This window comes from Ostrinia furnacalis, unplaced genomic scaffold (genome assembly GCF_004193835.3).
Source record: "Ostrinia furnacalis isolate ACB-3 unplaced genomic scaffold, ASM419383v2 OfSCF1353, whole genome shotgun sequence".
In the NCBI taxonomy this organism is placed as follows: domain Eukaryota; kingdom Metazoa; phylum Arthropoda; class Insecta; order Lepidoptera; family Crambidae; genus Ostrinia; species Ostrinia furnacalis.
In genome coordinates, this window is record NW_021131592.1 from 120,936 (window position 1) to 148,053 (window position 27,118).

General features: G+C 38.1%; 2 protein-coding genes across 3 annotated transcripts; one reads left to right on the plus strand and one right to left on the minus strand.

Annotated features, from left to right (window-relative positions):
- Nucleotides 1-14,917: 14,917 nt before the first annotated feature.
- Nucleotides 14,918-22,179, minus strand: LOC114352426 (folylpolyglutamate synthase, mitochondrial). 2 transcript variants are annotated; one of them, XM_028304037.1, is made up of 8 exons: nt 21,828-22,179; nt 21,663-21,743; nt 19,661-19,768; nt 18,900-19,079; nt 17,960-18,096; nt 16,620-16,800; nt 15,751-16,187; nt 14,918-15,331 (listed from the first exon to the last, which is right to left on the minus strand). In XM_028304037.1, exons 1-8 carry the CDS (start codon nt 21,903-21,905, stop codon nt 14,950-14,952), a joined length of 1,584 nt encoding a protein of 527 aa, XP_028159838.1. In that variant the 5' UTR covers nt 21,906-22,179; the 3' UTR covers nt 14,918-14,949. The 2 variants fall into 2 exon arrangements, with proteins under 2 accessions (XP_028159838.1, XP_028159839.1); XM_028304038.1 differs by having other exon boundaries at nt 18,900-19,093.
- Nucleotides 22,180-22,262: 83 nt separating this feature from the next.
- On the plus strand, nt 22,263-26,267 carry LOC114352444 (adenylate kinase 8-like). The gene is made up of 6 exons (XM_028304056.1): nt 22,263-22,539; nt 22,668-22,803; nt 23,061-23,146; nt 23,386-23,491; nt 23,663-23,884; nt 26,125-26,267. The coding sequence occupies exons 1-6, from the start codon at nt 22,447-22,449 to the stop codon at nt 26,265-26,267; spliced, it is 786 nt and encodes a 261-aa protein (XP_028159857.1). The 5' UTR covers nt 22,263-22,446.
- The last annotated feature ends 851 nt before the right edge of the window (nt 26,268-27,118 follow it).

Genomic DNA, 27,118 nt, shown 5'->3' on the forward strand with positions numbered 1-27,118 from the left:
TCATTTGCAGCTTTTAACTGGACGTGTGCGAAAACTAATTTATGTCTTTAAAAACTTAAGAAATGTAGCTCAACGAGGTCTACTACTACAGGTCTATCAAGCCCTGTGTGAGTCTCTTATAAGTTATTGCATATCCTGTTGGGGAGGTGCTCCCAAATCTAACATGATAACTTTAGAGAGGGCCCAAAGAGCTGTGTTAAAAGTTTGCACTTTTAGACCTTTTTCCTATTCCACGACATTTTTATATAAAGATTGTCAAGTACTTACAGTTCGTCAGCTGTTTATTCTTTGTACTATTAAAAGACAACATCAGTTATTGAATTTTGAGCCAGAGAGGATAAAAACCAAGCGTCGTAAAGACATTGTTATCGAATCTAGAGTAATTTCAAAAACAAAATTTAGTAAAAAATTTTTTTCTTCCATTGGACCATTTTTGTATAATAAAATAAATAGACATCTTAAAATTTATCCATTGAGTAGGTATGAATGTAGCACAGCTCTTAAGGCGTGGCTACAACAGAAAACATACGATGAGACTGAAGAGTTATTGACTGTGATTGAATAGTCAATACTTCTTATTAACTTTAAGTCAAATCATTACTATTTTCTTCTACTTCTGTAATTTATAGTCCTGATTACAAATGCCCTTTATCATTACACTCAAGGGAAATATGCTTTATAATGCATTGTAATGTGAATAGATTTTAATTTTGTTAAACTTGTTATAACACGTTTTGTTTCGAGATACCTACCAGTGTCAAAAATTACATTTACCTAGTTAGCTATAAAATGTATCTTTTTGCGAATTTTCGCTATGGGAAGAGCGCTTGCTTATCCTAAAATACAGGGCTCTGCCCTAACTTAGGAAGCAAAGCTCAATGTTTTTAGAATCATAATATTTTGTAAGATACATTAATGTCTGTACTTAAACATTTGTTGCTTGTTTTTATATGCATGTACTTACTTTTGAATAAATAGATTTGTATTTGTATTTGTATTTAATCCGCCTACTTCGTACACGGCACGCGAGTTGTGACGTCACAGATCACGCGTGCGTCACAACACACCACCGAGGGCAACGACTGCTGCACAACTTGTAAGGGTTCGGTTTCGTAGAGTCGTTAGGCAAAGTTCAGGAATGGTGGGATTCCTTAATACGATTATTGTTTGCGACCTTCCCAAACTTGAAGGGCTTGACAAAATCCTTTCACATGTATAGAATCATAATCCGTAGTTATTTGGAACCAGTTAGTTCTGATAAACACGTTAAGTAGGTTTTCTTTGAATCCTATTAAAGTGGAAAATTAATAATAAATTCCACTCACAAACACGGGAAACGCAATATTGACATGTAAGTATTACATTAACATCAAAGCACACAAGATAATTGTAGCTTTCAAGCAGTAATGATCAAACAAAAGTGGGACAAAATGGAAAAACCGTTCGTCATACCTAATAACAGCTTTCATAGATTTTCTATAGAATATTCTATAGAGGAACTGAGCAGCTTTTATGGAAACTTAATACATAATTTAGCCGGCAAAGGCGAGTTATCGCTTTAATATGTGCATGCGATTACTCTGCCGCAGCATGCTTGATTAATTATCTTAATTATAGCTTTGTGCTCTTTGGCGGGGAAACAGAATGCGCGATGACAAGATAGAGTCCATTAACGGAATAGGCGCTTTCAATGAAAACTATGGCTTTTAGAATGGCAAAACTAGGCTTTGGTACGAGTACTATGGTAGAGACAACTTATGTTGGCGCCAGTGTTACTTTATTTTCCTTATCCTGCAAACGTAAAGCGTTTAAATTCGAAGTTTAGAGCAAAACTATTATAGGAAAGTAGAATGTATAATGTTGAGATTTTCTTAATGTGTTTGGCATTTACACTTTGTCTATCATTATCCTATTTCATTTGGCAACAGTCCTAGGTACTACATTTGAAAAATACATTTCAGCAAGTGGGACGAGTGGGACGAAAAAGCATTGTTTGTTCCGCCGCCCAATTTGGGGTTAACGAATTTTGACGCGTCCACTTTAGTCCATGCTCCATGCGCTAGATTCCCACTGTGATGATAATTTAATAGACGTTGTCATTTCCCCAATGTCATGTCATTCGTTGACCACTTTTTCCTAAACCAACGCTTCTCAAACTTTTTTGTCAATGACATACTTTTTTATTTTCAGTCGGACAAGTCAGTCAGGGTTGACTATTGGTGGAGTCCTTGTAAAGGTTAACGGAGCATCGAGACACTTAAGGATAGGATTTTTAGACATAAAAAGTGCAATTGATATGGTTTTCACAACACTCGATAATGTAGAGATGGGTAAAAAAAAACTAACCGGCATGCCAACCCAATTGCGTCCTAGGACCGAGAAAAAAAGGAAGAAGTTAAAATGACAATTTTCCTTAGAATACAATGAAGTTTGATCGGTGGAATTGCAGGAACCTTGATATATTCACTATGAAAAACGTCTGAGTGGTAGCTCAGACTTTTTAATAACAAGAAGAAATGAAAATTAGACTCAAGTTGTTAGATATTTAAATTCAATTTTGAGTTGACTCTTGAAGATATTTTGCTGAGTTACCCATGATTGCGACACAGTTCCCACATCTTTGTAATGCGGTGCCAACTCGAGCCCACACGAGGTGAAGAAACACGCTATGACCCGCTTGCGATAATGTGATCGAAATAAAACGCAGAGGATTCCATAGTTGGCCATCATAAAATGTGATCTACGTTATATTTTTATAAAAATATTAGTTAATGAGAATATAAAAGTATGTAATTCTAAAAATACACAAAAACGAAGAGAAACCGTATAAAGGTCTCCTTTTGTTTCGCTATGGAACCTTAAAGAGCTTTAACCCTTTCGTGACCATGTCACGAAGGTTCGGTGACACGTCCATGGTCTATTCTCGGATTTTTGACTCACTAAAGTGGTGTTTATTAGGAATGGTGAAATGTTATTTGTTATGAATCATAGATTAAACATTGCAAACTAGAATAAAAAACTGAAGAGATATGAGATAGAACACACAAAATGGTAGAGAAATTACGCATCAGGTTAGTATATCGCACCGCATTGAACCTTTTTGACCTAATGAAAAACCTGAATGGCCTATCTTATCTACCAAGCCGTAACTTAATTACTAACCATACTAATCATCGACTAAATTGTAAAAATTACACAACATTGTGTTTACAAATTGTTGTTTCATTCAAAGTTTTACAGTCCGTTGTATTATTTTACACCCTGGAACTCATTAAGTAATCGAGCCGTGTTTTAGTGGCTCTAAGAATAGTCTACTTACACCATGTGACGTAGGTCTGAGGTGTAAAGGTCAAGCTGCCTGCGTGACGACGAAATGTCACCATGCTTTTTATAGCCTCTACAAAGTTGGTTTATGGTGGACATGACCTACTTAGATGTTAGTGGGATATGATGGGTCTTACTACCGCACGGTGACTATGGTCCAATAAAAACTTTGTTTAGTACTAGATATTTATAGAGCATTTAGTTCTGTTATATTTGCCTTCGCATTTAGTAGTTCGATTCACGAACAGAACGAATCAGCATGGAATATAGCGGCCCATTCAAGTTGTCTACCTCATGTATCAGTAATCAGTATGTTTTCGTTTTCACGAAGTTTTTCATAAAACAAAGGTTAAGTATAAAAGCGCCTCTTCCGAGATTAAGTGGAACTTTCAACCGTTCATGAGCGTTATTGTATTCTGTGGTAACTTTGGTTGACATTGACAAGTCGAGTCGCCCGCGCAGAGTGAGCGCGTAGCAATCGTAGTAAGTGGCTTCAGTCATTTGGGCGGCGTTGGGCGGCGATGTTCCCGACACACTTTGTGATGTATGGTTGTTCCAAGTTTCAGGCGCTCCGACCAAGCGAGCGGGAAAAGTTGATACAATACAATAATGGGATGTACTGCTAGATGATTGGGAATGTTTTGTTACTTTCTTTTTACTTTGTTGGGATATAATTTTTTATACTTCTTACCAGTTATAATTTTGCTCATAATAAAAGATAGTACACCCAAATGTCAACATAATAAAGGCAATTTGGAGACGTTCATTTTATTATAACCATAAATCAAGAAAATCACCGTGTCCACTTGTCCAACCAATCATAGAAGTAAAACTTGTAATTTGTATTCCCTAACGACATCTATTTGATGTACACAGTACACACGCCACACAAGCGCCATCTATGACAAAGCTAACGAATTGAGGAATTTTCCCGCCCAGTTACTTTTCCTTTGAAAAGTGGTAGGTATCTCTACTTTGTTGTAAGAGAAGCTTTTGAAAAGCTCAAACAGCTGGTGAAGAAGAACAGTGAAAACTAATAGAACAAGTTTTCTAAGGGTTGAAGAATGAGTTACTTAAATACATAGTCTATACTAAACTAATGCCAACAAATCAAGTCAACAGATTAAATTGAAGTTACTTACATAGTCCATACGAAACTAATGCCAACAAATCAACAAAATGAAATGATGGGTAAATAAACATTGATCGAAGGATATTTCCACGTTTCCGTTGAATTCCAAACTGTAACCCTGTATGATGACATGTCATTAATATTTTATGAGAGGTCAAACATAATTGTAGCGATCACTACCGCGTATTGATAACAATCGCTAAACCTGACAAGATATCGTACGCGTTTTTGTCAAATAATCGGAAAACTAAAATGTCAAAGATTATGATAATTCTGTAAGACTATCCGTACTTCTTCAAGCGTCTAATTTAGGCGCAAATCTTCGAAACAGTTACCTCTGAACTCCATTCTGTTCTGTTAAAATTAGTTATTTGTGAAGCCGAGTGTGAGTGGACAGACGTCTGGCAAGATCAAAGATTTAATTAACATTCCCTGGACAAGTTAGATTGTTTACCAGCGTGGACGCCAGCTGACACAGCAGCTAAATTACTTGGACCCTAGATTATATCTCCAAAGGGAGCCGATCGAACAATTTAAGTTGATAATTATCTCTAAAGGGAATGCTTTGACTTGGGTTACAGTACATTCAGCAAGTACCACAAAGTTTACAGAGCTTTTGTATTACTTCAGTCTTTACTTTTTTAATTTATAAGGGTCTGAACTAAACACTGGTCAATCGATGAGCTACGGCTTATCAACCGCAAGAGCCCTAAGACTTGTGAAAGCCTTAAAAAGTAACTACTTCAGACTTAAGTTGTTACGAAAAAACCAGAGTTGTTATATCGATGGAAGTTCTATAAGATTTTTTGTGTAGACAGGGGTATGGAAATAGTAGAGCTTTTCACGAAAACCTTAAAAATTAAATAGCAGTCATTAACTTATCCTTGAAATACATTAGCTACTTTAACCTATATTGATATACTAAAACCATTATCAAAACATACCCCAGAAATAATCTCAACTCATGAAACTCTTATACGGACTTAAGTCTCGGAAAATAGCATAACGATTTTAATTGTCTTCGTTTGAAGGAGTTTGTTTACGAACTTTTAATGAGATCAATGGAGTCACCGGGAATGCCATATTACATCCCTTATAGAGCTAGGGGTACAAAAGCCGCTACATTTTGCACCTTACCCGGTTGACTTAAAGTCGACACCGTCAAAACCTGTGGGAATATGCTTTCGGACCGAGGTTGGTAATTCTTTGCTGTTGTTTATTACTTAGTTTTGTAGCTAAAAAGAGGATTCGTGCTTGTTAAAAGTCATTAGCTTTATAAGAGTTCAAGTGTTTTAAACGATGCGACAAAGGCTTGTACAATATAATGTGGATATGATAATAATTTATATGTTGTAATTGATAAAGAACAAAGAATGAAATTCAGAGTTTGAGATTTTGGTTAGGAAATGCTAAAATGGTAGTTTATGTAAGTTCCTAAAAAGCTATCAGGGACTGAGGTGAGGGTAAATTGATCCTTAAACTTTCTAATTTACTACTACCGCCATTCAAGTGCTGCTGTCACGAGAATTAAGCTATGTTTACTGATGAAAGGACTACACAATTGTAACGACTAAACAAGGCCAAAATGGCCGCCGTGCATTAATTAATATTACAAATTTCAAAGTCTCTAAATAGAGAATTCGGGGCATTTGTATGAATATTCAATGGAATATTAACTTGGGCATCATTAAAAGAATTTTAATTATTGTTTCCAAAAATATTAAGTGGGAAATACTTATCGTATTTCTTTTGAAAGTATTTAAACACAGTCATAATTTAATTTATATTTTAATCACAATATAGGGTGCGCATAGTAAAGATTGAATTATATTTTATGTTATTACTGCAGGCAATACTTTAATTACTAATAATAATGTATAATTCGTAATGATTCTTGATTGATCTCAGGACTCTATTTTTCTTGACTTTGAAGATGCTTCATTACATGACTTTGTCGAGGCTTTCAAGATGTTTGGATGCTCTTAATAAACAAAGTATTCCTTACATCTGATTCTTATTTAGATGTTTTTGTTTTTACCCCTCGAGAGTTGTGCGGAAATTGTATTTCCGCGAATTTGTTCTACTCGCCTTTTTTACGGCGACCCTACCGCAAAAAAAAGAAGTGTGAGGGATCGATTGAAACGTTTTAATTGGACCATTGATTACCCCCGGCCCCCTCACCCCTCTACTCGCACGAATGAATCCCGGAGTATGTCTATAAATTGGATTCTGATTAATTTTCGCTTTAACATTGAATTTTAATAAAGGGTTAGGTAAATATCTGATTGATTAAACTCAGATCGTGGAATGGTGTCTGACATTTGATAAAATTCTTATTATTAAGACAAAAATTGAATGTAAAATTCTGGGGAAACAACATTATACAAGTATACTCGTAATGTAGAGCCGTCAGTTAGAGGATAAGAATCCAATTCATACAAAACGTATACAAAATAATACCACTGGTATTAGATTTTTATAACTTCTAGACCTTGATTAAAATTACGTAGAGTCTAACTTTATCTACATAACAAAATAGCAGACCGATTTGAAATGCAGCAAATATGATACGTACATGCAGATATGTTTATTGTTTCTCATCTGCCTCATCCCAAAATAAGGCACCCCGGAGGCACAACGCATGGCGCCGTGTAAACACGCTCGCGAACGTCTTCGTATGTTAATGTTTACTCTGCGAATGCGCGCGAACACGCAAATGGTATAATTTGGTAAACCGAAGGGGTTTGAAAGTGATTCATATGTGTTGATTATCAACGTTCAAAGGAGGTCGCTGAATCATTTGTGCAGATGTTTTACGTTCACGTCATTTATATTGTAATTTTACCTTTTATTTAACTTCAAACTAACATAAATTCGGCTCAAATCTTTCAAAATCAAATCAGTTTATTTGCGTGAAACCTTTTTTTAACTATTGAGCTAAATGATAAATATTGAGCTCTGTTTAAAGAGAACGGTCGCAAACGCACGCAATTACAAAAAAACTATTAGAACAGCACAATTCAAGCTTATAGAAAGCTACATTTAATAAACAATCCAGCCAGAAGACGGTCTACAGGGTGGAATTTTGTAATACCACCTGGAGGGAAAGTACTCTTAATATTGTAGATAGATTTTTTTTCTCAAAGAAAACATTCCTTTGTGAATCTGCTACGATTACAAGTGATCAGGACACTAGGTATTATTCTAAGCAGTTTCTTATTTGAACGAGTCAAGTCACAATAGAGCTAGCCAAGTTTTTCCCTTTCAGCGCTACTAATTAAAGATTGAAGCCGCTATTCGGCTTCATAAAGCGGGATTACCGTTACACAGCCTTTATACGACTCGTTAATGCGCGATTAAAAATGTATGGCGCATTTGGCGAACCTTTTACTGCTTTTATATGTCAAGTCTCCAAATTAATATTTGGGTAAGTGTAATTTATGATTCCGTTTGGGTGTAAGAAATCCTTACTTGTTACTTGTGAATGCGTAATGGAATGTCGTTAGTTAAAAATAACAACGAGTCTAAAATCTATATTTACAAACAAAACACTAGGAAGCTCGAATCGTCGAATTCATGCTTCAAACGTCACACTCAAGTAATGAACTCTAAAAATCCGATACACTGCTAACACCTCTTTTCATTAAAGATATGGAAAACACCATTCCCAGGAGAACGTAGGTATATTACTTTTTCTAATACAAACAAATTACTTCATAGTTATAGTAAAGGTTATAAAATTTCCCTTACTTGAGTCGATGGTCTCTACTGAATCAATTATGTGCTCGATATAATTGATTTATACCTCCACTGTACGCCGTTTGCTTTGTACAATAATAATAGTTTGTATTTTATAATGATATTAGTAGCTATACTAGCATTCACTCGTGACTTCGTTTGTGTCAATAATAAAAATTTAAAGCTCTATTGCGCAGGGCACCAAGTTGCTTGCTCAAGCGACCCCTGGTTATATTGCTACGGAAGGACCAAGAAGAGCTTTGACTCCTTTTCCAACCACTGCCAGTCTTCTTCAATGCTCCTTTTTTCTAGAGGGCACACACACATGGCTCGCCAAAAAACTCTACATTTTAACGTAGCCGCAGAAACATGCAGCATACGGGACTATTCTCATTCCCAAGTCTTGTTCCCACCGCTGCAACTCCTGTGTAGCCAAGATCTACAGCTTGACCGACCGCCAATAAAAACCCAACCAGTGAAGGTCAAGTTTATCTCGGGGGAAAGTTAAACTGTCATTGGACACGCAACGAAATTAATCAGCACGGGATGCAGCATCAATAGAGTTGAACTGTCGTTGGTCGACAATTTCGTATATGACCCAAATTGTGATTGACAATGGTCAATGAACGGACAAGGCATTTTCCCATAGTTTTACAGTTTTATTATAGTATTGTCCGCGTGGATCGATGCGGCCTCGACCGCGCGTTGTTATCAGCCGAGATAGCATCGCCAAATAAACGTGTTCACGATATTACAGCCCCCGGTAACATATTTATGGGAGCCGGTAATTTGAAAGGCACTCTACGGCACTTGCTTTGCTACTGACACTTACATTATTTAGTAGTATTTTTCAGCAAACAACTACGTAGCATTTAAAAATCAACTTAAAACCTAAGAATGCGCTTCAAAACTCTTTATGCATCCATCTACTTAGATGTCGTGAAATCCTGGATTATTATATCTATGGTGAATTAATTTCTCAGAGATTTCTTCGTGTTAATGAATGAAACAAGCAGTCAGAGTTACCTACCTTTACATTCAATCTTTAATTGATGGCAGATTTGAATGAGTTAGCGTAAACCACGATTTCACAAAATTAAATGTCACGTGAGTGTTCATTAATCATTAGTATCGAGTTGATAAAAACCCTCTACAGTGATATGGCAATTTAAATGACACATGGGAAATGCTTTACTTTTGACAAGCTTCTCATTCTGCCTTATTTACGGTAATCGGGCAAGTCGTCTAACCTTCAGCATTTGAAGAGAAAATATTACATCTTCGATCATCAATAAGTTAGTGAAAACAAAGCGATCGGACGTAGCCTTAACCCGCTGGCCTCCATCGATCGCCGATTTGCGTGTTAACTGCTTTCCTCCAGTCTGCTCTGGGCTCATCATTCAATCGCAAGGTTTCATTTAAATCATGCACGAGGCGACGCTCTGACACTGACTGGCCACGAATGAAACGGCAATAATGCACGAGGTAGTCGACGTGTTAAACACGTCTGCGTGTATTATATCAATAAGAGACATTTTCGACGTGACATTACCATGCATTTCCCACGTGTCTCTCTCATCCATTTTCATAACAAGGCAAGTAGTTTCCGTTCATCCAGATTACAGTATCTCAGAAGTCAAAAGCTGTAGATCCTGGCTACACAGGAATGAGAGGTGGGAATAGTCCCGTATCGATGTCAAAAATATCCATATTTCACAAATTAGACCCTTGAGAAATGAAAATATCTTCAAAATATGCTCACAATCTGATTTCACAAAGAAACTTACATAACGATTGATAAAGGTTGCATTTCAATAAACTGCAACGAATGACTGTGTAATAATGAACCTGTGTAAGGGGAAGGAAGACCCTTCGCGGAATTTCCCACTTTCCCCTTTCCCACTCGGCACGTACGGTCAAACCTGGGAAACTCCGGGTCCTATCAACGCCCGGACCATTGTCGCCCGCGTTTCCGGGCCGTGGAGTCCGGCACAATGGGCGCGGGAAAACCGGCGCCGCCGCCCGCCGGATATTGTGAGGCACACGTGACCGGGACAGGGTTGCCAGTGTTCGAATACAAACTTCGGAGTGACGACAAGCTCTAAAATTAAGGGATTAAGGAACAAGCTCGCATTGATTTATTGAGAGTTTTCTTAATATGATATCTAGGTTATCAAAGTTCACATAAGTCTGGAAATAGTTAAGCATTTTAGCTTAACTTGACGATCATAACAACTCCAGTCCCTGGACTATATGAGACTGCACCGTTGGTATATTGTATTTGAAAGGTTGAGCTACTATACTCCTTTGACTTTACTATTGTACGGTTAGTAGACAACCCTAGACACAATGCACCTGGACAAAGCAATCGAGACAACAACAATGCGCATCAAAGTTCACAACCGATTGCAAGCGGACATCAGAAATTGTCGAGCATCTCTCTTTTATCTTTGTCCATTCGACTAATATCTGCCATTGTGCTAGATAAAGCGGTGGCAGCCCTATGCACTAGCCGTGGGTAATGGAATTGAGACCGTGACTGTAGGTCTTAAAGTTCAGAATTCAATGGAATTCAAGTGAAATGATGCTACGGCACCCTGCTGAGCTGCTATTGTCCAACTGTTGATAGCACAAAGCCTGTTGTTTGTCTTTAAAGGTGATTGAGCAAGCGATTAGTTCGCCCATTCGAAAAAACTATTAAACAAACCTATAGAAACGATACAGGTAGGTAATACATAAAGAAGGGAAATGGTGAACGAGTCTTCATACTAGATACTGTGTGAACTACATACTACGCCTTAATTTCTCAAAAAGTTATTTACTGAAGTAAGATGAAGTTTTTTTTTTATTCACAACGAGAAAGCTCTTGGCCTGTATCTCACCTGATGGTAAGTGATGATCCGGCCGAAGGTGGAAGGTGGAAGGAATACAAAAACTCCTTTCTATAGAAATAAAGTTTGTCTTTTTGTTCCCGTGCCGTACACCATCCGTTACACACGCAATTCTTGCAAATTCCCATTAGTATCAGAAGTATCTTCTTTATCCTTTATCCCTACATTTCTTTCGTTCCTTTACCTTTGAATAAAAGAGGATTATCTCGTTACTTTCGAGATGAAGGCTTATTTCCATTATAACAATCAATGGAATGAAACGACAACGTTAATTTATAAAAGTCGGTATTCATACCAATTTATGTGATAAATTTCTCATCTATACTTANCATAAACAAATTACTTCATAGTTATAGTACAGGTTATAAAATTTCCCTTACTTGAGTCGATGTTCTCTACAGAATCAATTACGTGCTCGATATAATTGATTTATACCTCCACTGTACGCCGTTTGCTTTGTACAATAATAATAGTTTGTATTTTATAATGGTATTAGTAGCTATACTAGCATTCGCTCGTGACTTCGTTCGTGTCAATAATAAAAATTGAAAGCTCAATTGCCAAGTTGCTTGCTCAAGCGACTCCTGGTAATGTTGCTTGGTCTGTCAGAAAAAAAGAAGAAATAAGAACCTCGACCCCTTTTCCAAAGTCCAAACACTACCAGCTACTTCTTTCTAGAGGGCATCTGATGCTACAAAGTTTGCCGACAAACTCTACTTTTTGACAAAGTCGCAAAAACAGGATGCAGCCTTTTCCCACCGCTACAACTTATGTGTAGCCAGGATCTACAGCTTGACCGCCAATAAAAACCCAACCAGTGAAGGTCAAGTTTGTCTCGGGGGAAAGTTAAACTGGCATTGGACACGCAACGAAATTAATCAGCACGAGATGCAGCATCAATAGAGTTGAACTGTCGTTGGTCTACAATTCTAAAAGTATATGACCCAAATTGTGATTGACAATGGTCAATGAACGGACAACATTAAGCATTTTCCCATAGTTTTACAGTATTATTATAGTACTAGCTTTCCGCCCGCGGCTTCGCCCGCGTGGAATTATGTCTGTCACAGAAAAACTTTATCGCGCGCGTCCCTGTTTCAAAAACCGGGATAAAAACTATCCTATGTTCTTTCCCGGGACTCAAACTATCTCTATGCCAAATTTCATCAAAATCGGTTGCGAGGTTTAAGCGGGAAAGCGTAACAGACAGACAGACAGACAGACAGACAGACAGACAGAGTTACTTTCGCATTTATAATATTAGTTGGGATTGTCCACGTGGATCGATGCGGCCTCGACCGCGCATTGTTATCAACCGAGATAGCATCGCCAAATAAACGTGTTCACGATATTACAGCCCCCGGTAACATATTTATGGGAGCCGGTAATTTGAAAGGCACTCAACGACACATGCTACTAACACTAATTATTTATCCGACTGCGCCAGAAGAAGGGCTATGTTTTAGCAGTATTTTTCTGCATGAAATGACTCGCATTCGAAAATTAGTTTAAAACAAGAATCACGGTCCACTACGTGCTTCCAACTAAACGTCAAACCCTGGAGAAGCCTATTCTTCTTTCATGTCAATCTATGTATGTCTCTATGATTAAAAATTTGGTCAGAGATTTCTTCATGTAAATGAATGAAACAAGCAGTCAGAGTTACCTACCTTTACATTCAATCTTCAATTGATGGCAGATTTGAATGAGTTAGCGTAAACCACGATTTCACAAAATTAAATGTCACGTGAGTGTTCATTAATCATTAGTATCGAGTTGATAAAAACCCTCTACAGTGACATGGCAATTTAAATGACACATTTCCAGGCTTTTCTTTTGACAAGCTTCTTCCTCTGCCTTATTTACAGTAATCGGGCAAAAGTCCAACCTTCAGCATTTGAAGAGAAAATTACATCTTTATCAATAAGTTAGTGAAAACAAAGCGATCGGACGTAGCCTTAACCCGCTGGCCTCCATCGATCGCCGATTTGCGTGCTAACTGCTTTCCTCCAGTCTGCTCTGAGCTCATCATTCAATCGCAAGGTTTCATTTAAATCATGCACGAGGCGACGCTCTGACGACTGACCACGAATGAAACGGCAATAATGCACGAGGTAGTTGACGTGTTAAACACATCTGCGTGTAATCAATAAGAGACATTTTCGACGTGACTAAATCAGGCATTTCCCACGTGTCTTTCTCATCCATTTCCATAATAAGGCAAGTCATCATCATCATCATCATCAACAGCCCTTTACAGTCCACTGCTGGACTATGAGCCTCCTCCACTATAGTGGAGGGTTTTGCCATAATCTCCACGCTTGGCAGGCGGGTTGGANGACTGATTTGGAAGAACTAATTTAATCAGTCTAAGCAAATAAAGATATTATTATGTTTTGATTTTGCTTGAAGTGACCGGCTAGAGAACCAAGGTCGGATTTTTTTTTTTTTTTTAGATATCACCAGTGCGATTCGGACCAGATCGGCACAGGGTGATTTTGCCGAACAAAAATCCAGCACTGGGAGGGTGCTCCTCGCACAATGCTTATTAGGAATTTTAGCCAGAATACGCTCGTGACATGTTCAAATTCAAATTCAAAAACGTTTATTGCATTTCACATTACAATTTATATGTTGTTGCAAAATAAAAGTATACATGTTCGATGCATTTAGCACATTTTTTCATACTTATTAAGCTTCTTGATTTGCAAAAAACATTAGAATTTAATAATTCAAGCTGTAAGCTGGCTCAGTGTTGGGGTTGGCCACCCAGTCTACTAATAGTTGTAGTTTAAATGGGTATTTATTAAGAAACTCGTACCAGAAAGAGTTATCGTTCGATTGTGGTGATGCTAACAACGTATTTTGATTGGTAATGTTTGCGATTGGGGCTGACGGGGCCGCCGTTAAAATTGGATAAGATGGTTGTGGGTACGTTATTCAATCTATTAATACAATATAGAGATTCGCGAGAATGCTCATTTGATCGAAAAGAGTGTTAAAGCTATCAGAATCCCACGTACCTCGTTTCATCCGTTTTGAATCTCGCCGGGGTCCGAGTTTCTCCGGTATCCGACGCTCTGGGTCCACCTGCTCGTCGTCCGGAAGACACTCGTCCCCTTTTGCGCCAACCACCAACGTACATGTCGTTCGTGGTCACACACGCGCGCGGTCAATTGCACTTTTTAATTTTAAACTTAGTATAAGAACCTTGAGAAATAAATTATTTCAGTAAAAATCTGAGCAGAGTTTCTGCTTACGATGTTGCTAGTTTGGAAGTTAAAGACGCTATGAAGAACTCCGAGCAAGCTCGCCCCCAGGTGACTAAAATGGCGGCAAACGGAAGTAAGTCAAATCAATTCCTATTAAATAATTGCGGAAATGACGTCATTTAAGGTATAAAAAGGTAGAAAACTACACCGGAAGTAGACGCATCTCTCTCACCAGATGCTGTGCATCGTCACATGCCGAATAATACATTTATTTGCTTAAAACACGGTATATACAGATGTTACACAGAAAAATGTTCAGTCATGTTTTGCTTACACGAAGCATGCAAATATTAATTTTGGGCCAAAAAACCCAGTCATGTTAAAGGTACATACATTAGTGCTAAAATAAAAGTTTATAATAATGCCCAATTAAAATCTATAACGTTATCTCTTGCTGTTTAATTAAGCCTTTAATTTATGTGATATTGATGTATTGAATCTTTTTTTTAATTGCTGTTAAATATATTTGTACTAACAAGATCACTGCTTTTTTAATCCTCAGAGATACTCTAAATCATTTCTACATGTTTGAGAAAATAGAAAAAGACAATAGGTTTACTTAAATATTAATTTATTATCACTTTTCCTTACATTAAGTATTTAAATTCGGATCCAAAATACATAGAGTGGCACCTACTAAATGTAGGGAACCTGTAACTAGCACAGATACATTGCAGTTTTTGTTGTTATTCTTTATGCTTACTAGCGCATCGTGTACACATTCTAGAACACTAATGTTGCTATGTCCCGCGTTTTCATTCAGCTGTTTCCAAGCCTCGGCGTTTCTCTCACATCTAGATATAAAATCTGCCTGCTCCACTTTCGAATAGTTGTCGTTGTGTTCGTTTATCGCTTTATGCGCTGTCGGCACCACGAAGTAGACATGCGTGAATCCCAAGTCTGCTAACGGTTTCAGCAATATTTCAGGCTTTCTGTCTCCTGTCACGCTGAATATTAGGATTTTGTCTTGATTTCTGAAATGAAATAAAACTAGTGTTAACTAATCAGTATCTACCTAGAGTGTAAGCTTCTCTTCCAGTCAACATAATTAACTCGGAAGAAAAATCTCATTGAGCGTCAAGTCTCGGTAGGGTCAATACAACTATAGTCCGGTCGTCGAGCACGTAGAATTTCGTCCAATGACCCCAAGCTACCCATCCTTATCGCTCGCGCGTAATTATATTGCTATCGCGCTCGCACACTCACTGCGGCTGCCCGTCGCTCAGACGCAACAGCAATTTATAATTACGCACGAGCGATAAGGATGGGTAGCTTGGGTTCATTGGACGAAATTCTACGTTCTATTTTGAAAAAAAAAAAAAGAAACAATGAAAATCGAAAGACTTCCTTCGTCAACTACAATATAATAGCTTGCTACTGTATTTATTATTACCTGTTATTATCACTAAACCAACTGGCGCAGATCTCTATCGACTCCTTAGTATGAGCCCCGTCCAAGTAAAACTTCGCATACGTAGCGTCCACCACGTGGTATCGCCCAGGCCACTTGCACTCGCTCAGGCCTTGCGCTGTCTCGGCTGGTACTTGACACACCATGCCTCCATCCAAGAGATTCTTTTCCACATCCAACCCATAAGGCGCGTCTAGGTTTTTATAACCGTTTTGTATCACTTTGCTATTGACAATAGTTCTTTTGAGAGCGTTGCGTAAGTTCATGGTTTGTAGCTGGTTGATCCTTAGCCAGCTGTGGGCCAGTTGTATGGCGAGCGACGCGTTGGTATGGAAGGCGTCAAGGTTGTTTTGAAGATGTGTCTTGTACCCGTTCGGGAATGTATAAGATTTGTAATCGGGAACTACGTTTAGTGTGCACTGGAATGAGATAAAACTTAAATTAGTGCCTCAATGTACTAATGAAAAATATTTTAGTATTTTTAAATAAAATGCCGTCCACTGTTAGACTAAGGGTATTTCCACAACGATCAGTCTTGCGCATCCAGGTGTTTGATAGATCGTCGTCACCGAGTGAGAGGCCTGCCTATATTATGTCTTTCGGAACGTGATCAGCACCCAAATTACGTATTACTGATTATAAAGCGTGCTAAACTTGTGTGCCACAAGTGGCGTTCCAAGGTCACGAAAAAAAACGTAACATCGTTGCAGACCTCACTTAGCTAAAGTCCCTTTTATTTTTAAGTACATTTTGGGGAGGTGCCTGGATGCGAGCGGCGCAGGACCGGTCGTTGTGGAAATCCTTTGTCCAATAGTGGACGTCATTCGACGACATTTTGTCTCCCATCATACCTTGACGTCACCAGCGACGCGCCTCAACACCTCCATAGCCTCTGGCGGCTGTCGCACTGTAAACGCCTCGCAGCCCGGCTTCATAATACCAGCCTTGGCGGCCGCTATCTGAGGCAATGTGTTGCCTAGGATGGCTGTGTGGTCCAGCCCTAACGCCGTTATGCCTACTACAGGAACTTTTCTGAAAAGGACAAATAAGCCACATTTATTTCACAATATCGTAAGAATATTTTATCACCATGCGAAATTGAAGCTGATTGAATGGGTAAGGCATCATTCAATTAATGACGCATTTGAGTGATAAATACTAATCACTATAAATTTACATTTCCTGGTCTAGATGATGATACCTATTCTCACTTATTTTATAAACGAGATGTAATTATTGTGAATGATCAAAGCATTCAAATACTTAAGTAATATATTTCTCGTACACCTATAATGAGCTCAAGAATCTGAGTCTCAGACACGCAGGTGTAGCTGTTTCTCATTATGTACCTACTTGGTTACAATATAACTTGAACATTAGTTACCATTAACTTGAACATAGGTCAATAATATGTTAGGACCTCCGAATATAAGCACTTTACTACCTAGACGTGTCGAGCTGTATCCCGAAAGTACTTATGAGGAACTTAGTACGCAGAACTGACGGCCGATGGGACAGCAAGGTTCTGGAATGGAGGCCGCGTACCGGAAAACGCAGCGTGGGACGTGCACCCACAAGGTGGTCCGACAACATCATAAAAGTAGTAGGAAGGCGCTGGACGCAGGCCGCTACCAATCCATCAACATGGAAATCACTGGGGAGGCCTATGTTCAGCATTGCATCTTTTTATTAGTATTCCTTTCATTAGTATTCTTAATAAACGTAGTCTTATCATCCTTACCGATTTCCCGCCTTTTGTAATATAGTAAGCCTTTTGTAATATAGTAGCCTTAAGTAATAGTAGTGCACAGATAAATATCTGTGCACTAATATTACTATTTATGTATGTTTATCTAGACAATTTTTATGCAGCTTACTATTTTATTTATTTTACCAATGGTCCGTGACCCTCACTCGGCATGGGGCACACTGAAAACCAGCGCCGTGGCCTTCGTCACCGTGGGCCACGGCATATGCTGAGTGGGGTCCCGTTGCAGTGGGCATCTTGTTGGTGGATGGGTGGCACTGCTCAGTTGACTCTTGTTTTTATTTTTTCTTCTTCCATTATTATGTGCCACTGTCATGTCTATGTAATTGCCTGTATTTGTGTGATGTCCATTGTAATAAATGTATCTTTCTTTCCTTCTTTCATTGGACGTCTTATGGCTAAAATGGTGATGATGAAATTCACCTTATCACATTGGTGGCATCCAGCGCGCCGCCGATGCCGACCTCGACGACGGCCACGTCCACCTTCTCCTGCAGGAACACGTTGTACGCCAGCACCGTCAGGAACAGGAAGTACGTCGGCATGTCGCCCTCGAACGCCTGGAATTGTCATTAAAGATACTCTTCATAAAGCAGCAACATCCCAACTATAATATTATAAATGCGAAAGTAACTCTGTCTGTCTGTCTGTCTGTCTGTCTGTTACGCTTTCCCGCTTAAACCTCGCAACCGATTTTGATGAAATTTGGCATAGAGATAGTTTGAGTCCCGGGAAAGAACATAGGATAGTTTTTATCCCGGTTTTTGAAACAGGGACGCGCGCGATAAAGTTTTTCTGTGACAGACAAAATTCCACGCGGGCGAAGCCGCGGGCGGAAAGCTAGTAATCCTATAGATAGAAGAGTAGAGACTCGCTGATTGAGATCCCAGTTAGAAAAATTATCCTCGCTAAAACGTCGCGCTGGGGCATCAAATTACTAAATTGGCTAATAAAAATGGCGAGATCAAACAAGTTTCTTTTGTAGCTCTGTCATTTCAGCTCATCCGCATACGGCCGTGCATGAGTTTGCTCACTGATGGAGGAGTTGAATATACGATCTCGTGGATATGGGATCACACCGATTGGAAATTCAGGCAGCGCCTTAGTATGGTCACAAGGTGCGGTGACGAGTAATATAAGCCCGTGCGGAGTCCGTGCCACAGTAATATGGACCCTATACGTAAGACACACGGCTCGCTATGAGTAGACTGTCATGTGTACTGACCTGCGAGACCTCCAGCTTGTCGTACACCCGGTGGAAGTGGCGCGCGAAGTTCTCCTCACTCATCACGCGGCCCCCGCAATATCGACCCTATACATAAGACATACGGCTCCCTGTGAGTTGACTATCATGTGTACTGACCTGTGAGGCCTCCAGCTTGTCGTACACCCGGTGGAAGTGACGTGCGAAGTTCTCCTCGCTCATCACGCGGCCACCGAGGCGAATGCGCTCACGCACGGCGACAAGGTGAGGCGACGAGTAGAACCCCGTGCGAAACCCGTGCCGCCGTAGTATTGATTCGCACATCGCGCTCGTTGAACCCTACGTGAGAAACACTGCTCTATGTTATTGAAAATCCAACACAGTGGTGCTATTTCTAAGTGGGCGAAAAAAGCAGCTGCTTATAGCATATTGCACGACTGACGACGAAACGAAATACGTTCCAAAACCCACTGCAACTGCTTTCTGTAGCCTGGTTCAGAACAGTACCTTTACATGTTTCACTGTTTTGTTTCAATGCTGTAAGGCAGATGTAGCTTTTTAGAAACAGAAATAGCATCACTAGATGTTGCAATGAAACATGACTTTGTAATTCTGGAAGCTGATAGTGATAACAAAGCTAAAACATATTACCTACTAATAACATGTCCAGTTTAAACCAAATAAATCAAGTTTTGTTGATGAAGATATAATACAAGAATAATGTTATTGTTATGAAAAAGATAACTGCCTAAACCTAATCATAAGCTATAATCATGTATAAGTGTGACAAAATATCATTTCTATTCTACTACACCAACCAAGTCTGGTTTAACTAGAACCACATAGGTATTGTAATCATTTTACTAGAACTAAGTTTAGGGGTACCTATTGTAAATATTACAAACAAAAAATGAACAAACCTTCCCTTTGGTTCCTGCTACATGTATCACAGACAGTTGGTCTAAGTCAGACAGAGTAACTCCAGTCCTTAGTAAATAATTCTCCATATCTTCCATATTTGTACATCTCTGAAATAACAACAATAAAATCAATAATCTTAAAGTTACAACACTACATAAGTACAAATAAAATTAAAAAGAATGAATTTAATTGAATAAATAAACAAAAAGTGGATTAAAATACTTTTCATTTAAAATACTCGCACACAATAGAATACAAATACCTCAAAAGTAAGATTTTAACTTACATCTAACTTAACACTTAAGGACTCGCTAATGGGTCTAACGGACCCAGTTCTTCAATATTTGTGTAATAACTAGTGTCCGACCGAATATGGATTTTCAGCCGAAAACGGAAACGAAAACGAAGCTTCGGCTGCAGTCTCATTTTCGGCCGAAAACGAAAACGAAAACGAAAATGACCTTCAACTCTCAAATTTCAATCTGAAATTATGTAAAAACTTTGAAAACCGTTAATGTTTTGACCAAAAACATAATGATGTTTGACAGTTGTTTTTGATAAGGATTGATTAAAGAAAACCGGTAAAAGTAGAATATTATTTCCGGTGTATATTGAAATATTGGGAAGTGAAGAAGAAATAAAGGGTGTCCAGTGGGAATTTTGCAACTTCAAAAATGATTCATACAAATAAATTAATGATTTTTTATTATTTATTACTAATGCGAACTGGAGTTTAACAATGCGGATTTATTTTTTTATGGGCAATATCTTTTAAATGATGCCCGTTTTACTATAGGCACTCTCACAGCCTTACATTCGCAACTATGTGAGAGCAAATCGCGCTAATAATTTTCCTGCAACTTCACGGCGGATATTTTCTTACAGAACCTGAATTATTTAAGGATTGTTTTGCTGTAAACTTTTGACTTGAGATATCCCCACAAGAAAAAGTCGCATGGTGTGAGATCTGATGACCGAGGCGGCTAGAAAAAATAGTCCTCAGTGTCTCCATCGAGGTACTCTCCGTGTGTGGTGAGACACCTTCTTGCTGTGAAGCAAGACACATCGACCAGTGACTCATGGCGTATTTCAAATCCGCATTAGACTCTATTTTGAAACAATTAAACTTAATGAAAACTCTTTGGTTTTATTTGTATTCAATTTTGAACTTGGAAAATTTTCGCTGGACACCCTTTACAATGTAACCTCACTTCAAAACTTCAAAAGAGTGTGACAATACCGCGTCCGTTCAAGTCTGATTGGAACCATGAGTGCATCAGATTCACTCCCGAAGATATCGGAACGATAAACGTCACCATCTTATTCACGTATTTCTGATATTCGGTTTGGCCGAAGCTTCGGCTGGTTTTTGGCCGAAAACGAAAATATGGCCGAATGTCCATTTTTTGGCCGAAAATGGCCGAAAACGAAAACGAAAACGAATATTCGGTCGGTCACTAGTAATAACTTTTAAAGTTTGACGTTTGCGATGTTGTCACTCTTAGTACCTTTTCACGATATTGTAGCACAGCCAATAGCGGTCATAATCGTCAAATAGCCCACTGCATGTGATTGCTACAGACGAAAAACGTGTTTTTGAGTCCACTGGACCCGGTAAACAAAGTGAATTTTTTAATGTTCTATACAAATTTTTCATTAATTGGTAATTGGTATAAGTAGGCAAATTATAGTAGTTTACGAAAATAAACAAGGTGTTTTTTTAAATAATTAATTACAAAAATTACCTTCATTTTGCCAAAAAACCTTAATTTTTTTAAATAAGTTGTTATTTTAGAAAAAGGCAATAAATATGACTATTTGGTTTATTATTTTGTCTTTGTTTATATCATATTATCCTTCTAATAAAGAAGTTTTCACTTTTATTAAGAGTTTTTGAAAAATACATAGGATTTTATATACTGGGTCCAGCGCACCCGGTAGCGAGTATGAATGTTACAAATTAAGGCGCGAGTCCTCAAGTGTTAATAAGATCATACTTACTTTTCCTGCTTTAATCTCTTTAACAATCTCTTCAATTCTTGCTTTAAGCGACTGTAGAGAGTTTAGTTTACGTACAGCCTCCTAAAATGTAACAAATACATACTTAAAGAAACAATTTTCAAAGCATAAAATGGTTACAAATTGATGAAATCATACAACACTTACCTCATAGGAGTGTTTTGATGAAAACATTCTAGTTAAGCTTCTACTCACTACTACACCACGCAAGATAGCACTACACATCAGCCTGCTATGCGGCGACTGGCTAGTAAAACGTGAAACGTAATAACGATGCAATTAAACGAAAAGTTTGACCTCGACGCGGCTCCACAACCTATCAATGATCAAACTAACCACGAGTCTTCCCCACTTATCATTGATCGCGGCGACATTTAACCCGCGGCATCGGATGTCGTCATATCATGAACTGAACAATTAACTATTAAAATTTAAGACCAAAACAACTCAATTGCCCATGTTTTGTAAACTTTTGAGGTTATCGGAATATCAGCTGGATGGACACCACAGATGAGACAGATGGACACGGAAGCATGAGTTTGACAGTGACATATTGACATTTTAGCATTCCGTTCTGAAACACGAACATTTTCATTTATAAAAAAAAACAATTCATAAAAAAAATTGTGCATGAAAACTGAAACTGAAAGATATGAATGACACCTCAAATGACACGGTCAAAGTCAAATAGGACCATTTTTCACGATTTTTCTTAACGGAGATAAACTTGAAAAAGTACTCTAGTCTCGAGAAAGAAACTGTAAAAATGACGGAAACTGACGCCACAAAAAGACCGCTTACAATGCCTGAAAAGTTCATACCGTATCTTGAAAAGTATAGAGTTTATAAAGTTTTCAAGGTAAAGTTTTATCTTTACTTCCCTCAGGGTTTTTTCACAACTCCTGATCCTCCTCCAAGCTTCTCTTCCTCCGAAACTTTAGTAAAATGTTGACCGCTATAAAAGTTTATAGATAAATACTTTTCTAGGACATGACCGAAGATTTAATTGTCCATCTCCCGAAGGACCACCTTATACACATGAAGGTATTCCTTGGACGACATTTACATAGTACAGGGGACATAGAGCGTATCATGATGCTCGTTTCTCCCAATCTAAAAATAGGTGCGATATTATAATGTTTATTATTTCTAAAGTTAATGTTTTATAGCTATAGAATAACCCAAAATTATAATATGTTAGACGACCACCTTACTTTTCCGTAGATATAATGTAGATTTGTTTAGGGTGACGATAACACTCTATAAACCATACCCTGGCCCTGCAAGCATTACTGTAAGCATTACCTAATACACATTCTGACTAGCTTCTGTAGCTTACTAAGTAATACGTTCTTAAGCACCTTCATGTCTTTTTTTTAGATATCAAAAGTTTGACGAAAGAGCTGATAAGAGATATGGGATTCATAGTAATAACTCGCCGATGTGTGATGGACCGTTACGAAAGGGTAAAATAGATAATAGATACTTTTTAGAGTTCCGTATTCCTGACAAGGAACCCTTATAGTTTCATCATGTCTGTCCGTCCGAGGTTTTGCTTGGAAACTATATTTATTGGCACTAGTTTCAGTATTATTTTTTAAATTGATATCTTTCCTTAATTATCTTCTTACCAAAGGTTTAGACCTTCTATCTTTGTCATCAAATTAAGTAAGTAATTGTAATGCTTTGATGATGTCACGCGCAGCATGATGACTACATCCCAGGCTGTATCTCGCCGGTGCTGATGTCAGAGGTCACGAAACAGCTTGCTTGCAAGGAGCCCGTCGCTCAAGCTGGCTGGCTTATGTTCGGTTTGTTTTTTTCATTTTCTAACAATATTTCTGTAAGCTTAGTCCACATTTATTATCTAAAATACCGTTTAGATAATAAATGTGGACTAAAAGTACCTTGGAACACTGACAACCATTAAATTAAATTGAGACTGTAAACATATAATAGTGGCACCATCTCTCCTGGCCTAGATCACCCGTGCACAGTCCGCGAAGCGCGCTGCCTGCAGCAGGACGGCATATTCCCGACCGTGACCCTGGTGCTGACGCCGACGCCGCCGCAAGCGCCGCCAGCTGACGACCCGCTCACTCCGTCCAGAAACTTCTTCCAGCAGGACTTTGAAGGACTCAAGTTTGCTTATAAGGCTACGCTCAAAGTTAGTTACCGTCTCTATTCCAAGCTTGAAACCTTACGTATTTTCTGTTGCCTTGTTTTTTGGAATGGCTATTGAATTTTTTGTGGGCTTATATCATTGGAACACCCCCAAGTAGCAATTGGTATTAATGGTAAAATCTTACTTGTCTTAACTCTATCTAAATTTACACTTAAGCTAAAACCAAATAAACTTAGGATAGAGATTTCTCTCTTTAAGAGTTTATATTCTTTATCGAGCACTACTTAAGCAAATTAAGAATATCCAAAACCAAGTTAAGTATTCTTGAGATAATTGGGTCTTAAGTTATTCTTAGCTTAAGTTAAAAAAAATCTTCTATTACTAAATTATGATTTTTTGTATGCTTACTTAATACTAAATAGTATAGATGAAGTATTATTTAAGTGATGCAAGTAAATAAAGTATTCGTAGATTTACTTAGGACTCTTTAAAAACCACTGTCCTTGAAATAGTTTTCTGAAGATTAAGTTAATTACTTTTTTACTAGAATTAATACATTTTGAGAAAAAATACACTTAACGGGACGATTTCGATAAAACAGGATCACGCCTATTAATTCAAAGTAATGCACGCCCGTGGCGTGCGCACCTTATTGTATTAATCTTTATAAGTAAATTATGCTATTATAAGTAAACTCCAAATATGATTGACTAAAATATTTTCAAAATTGTATGGTAAAGTTGGGTAGGGTAAGTGCGTTAGTTTTCGTCCAATTATCGGAGTTGCCAACTTTGTGATGCGAAATAAATATTTTAAAATACCCTTACTCATATGTATCATATGTCGTTTTAGTCCTTACATAGTCTACTTTACGTTAATATTATATGACAATAAGTAAATACCACGGGTTTTTTTATAAAAAATATTTTATGCAAAAGAGGCGATTTCACTAGTTTTCGTCCAAAAAAATCAGTTTTCGTCCTAGTGTACGCTAGTTTTCGACCACTGTGTAGAAAAAAGGGTGCAGTTGAATTATTAACTTAAAACCAACTCTACAATACAGTAACTATGGATTATGGTATATCATTTGAAAGGTAATTTTGTTAGCTTTCAAATGATATCAAAAAGATTTAAATAAGTTTCTTACCTAAATTCAGGAAAATATTTCAATAGGTCGAAGGACAAATGGACGAAAACTAATCTACAGGAATAGCTAATTTTGGTTTTCGTCCACCCCAGTGCTTGCTCATGACGTCATGGACGAAAACACAACAACGTTTAAAGCTGTTTTTTGTTTTCGTCCACATCTTTTTAACGGTTTTTATGGGTTTATCACTGTTAAAAAGTGGACGTAAACTAAAATGTTTAATGTAATAGCAATAAAGATCATATTGGAAGAAAAAACATTGTATTTTGTAGGTCCATTGAAGTAAAATGATTATTAAAAATATTAACTAGGTGTCAGGGTTTCCGTCCACGTGGACGAAAACCAAAATCTTGCAAAATTGTTATTCTGGTATTAGTCCACTTAATTATCTAAGATTTCTATACAAAAGCTTTAATAAACCCTTAAAATAGTGTTTATTATGCTAATAATTAGACATACGTGCCAAAAACATTTACATAAAGTAGCTAAAACAGTAATTAAACATACCATGCAAGTTCCCTACCAGCACGTTTTTTTTTCTAACTTGACGACGTTTTCCATTCACCTGTGTGCAGCAGCAAGTTCCATAGATTTTTTTTGGAGTTATTACTTATCAAATTACTATTTCATGCAGGCAGAACTGTTACTTAGATATTATAGATTGTAACAAGTCCAAACTTGCACGGAAAGTTAGGTTTGTATTCTAATTTTCCGTATTTGTTTGTGGCAAGTCGGTCAAATGGACGAAAACAGGAGCTGGACGGAAAACCGGCGCAATTACCCTACAATATGATTATTATACAATGGAGTAGTTTCGTGATGTTGAAAACATTCGATTTAACTGAATAGAATTAAAATATAGACCAAATAAAAAAGCCGTTGAAGTTATTTTTGAAATCCATCAAGAAATGGCTGAGAAATTAATTACATATTTAAATTACCTCCATATTTTTGCGTGGAATTAAACATAGGCGGTGCCGTAACGTCAGGCTACCTGTTCAAGTTTCAATCACCATGCTTACCACCTCTAACGCATTGTCGAGAGTGACACTATAATGTCAAAGTCTTCTTCTTATTTTTATATAATATGGTCAGGTCTTGGATATGTCAAAAAAGGTTACACAATTTTACTAAGAAAGAATNACGTTCCAAGCTATTTGTTGCCTTGGAAGGTGGAAGAATAACCGGCTTGCCAGAAGTTTTCTTCGTAGATTTTGGTGGGGCGGCTTTTGCCTTGGACGGTGTCGGTGAGGGAGAGCCAGAAATCGGCGAACCAAAGCCAAACTCGTCGTCTGAGGACATGTTTGTGTGGTAAATGATATGATTAAATTTAAGTGAGTCGCAATGCTCGCACTGAGCTTCAGTCACCTGCCTGCCACCTGCGTTACCGGGGTCAGGTCAGGGTCCAGGGATCGCGAACGTGGACGCACTCAGTGGGGGGATCCCCGGATCTATAGAATTGAAAGAAAGAAGAAAAGTAGAGTTTTTCACTGATTGTTGAAAATCTACCTACCACCTCATTGAGTAACGAAATATTTAACCCTTAATTGTCATCATCATTTCAGCATATAGCAGTCCACTTTTGGATGTAAACTTTATTTAATGAGATAAGTTGAGCTTTTCACTGATGAAAAGTGGGAAAACATTACCGTATTTAGTAATAAAACCAATAAGAGGTTTTAAAAGCTCGAAACATGGAAATATGTTGAATTAATCAATCGCCACTCTATAAAATGGTGTGGTAATGTGTGATATAACATTATACCGGCATTACATAACAAACGAAGATCAAACCGCTTAACATTCCAACGCCACGACCATAATAACGGCCAACATTGGCCTATGCAAAAACGCATTGATGAATTCCTGTCCAATAAAGAATAAGAGGTCCAAGCTAAATTGATGCACGCTCTTTTAATCCACATAATTGCTTTAAGACGAGACGGGTAGCCTGCACCGGCGCAGACGAGCCGAGGGGGCCGGGGGTCGGGGGCCGAGGGGCCGCGGGTAACACGGAACCCGTCGGACCTGCGCTCGCGACCCCCTCCTCTCGCGAAATGCCTTTTCCACACCACCCACAAACAATTCTCACCTCTAACACAACCCACAAAAGCTCCTTATCCTCTGACAGTTTCAGCCGTGTTTGAGGTTACCTTTCTATTCCTT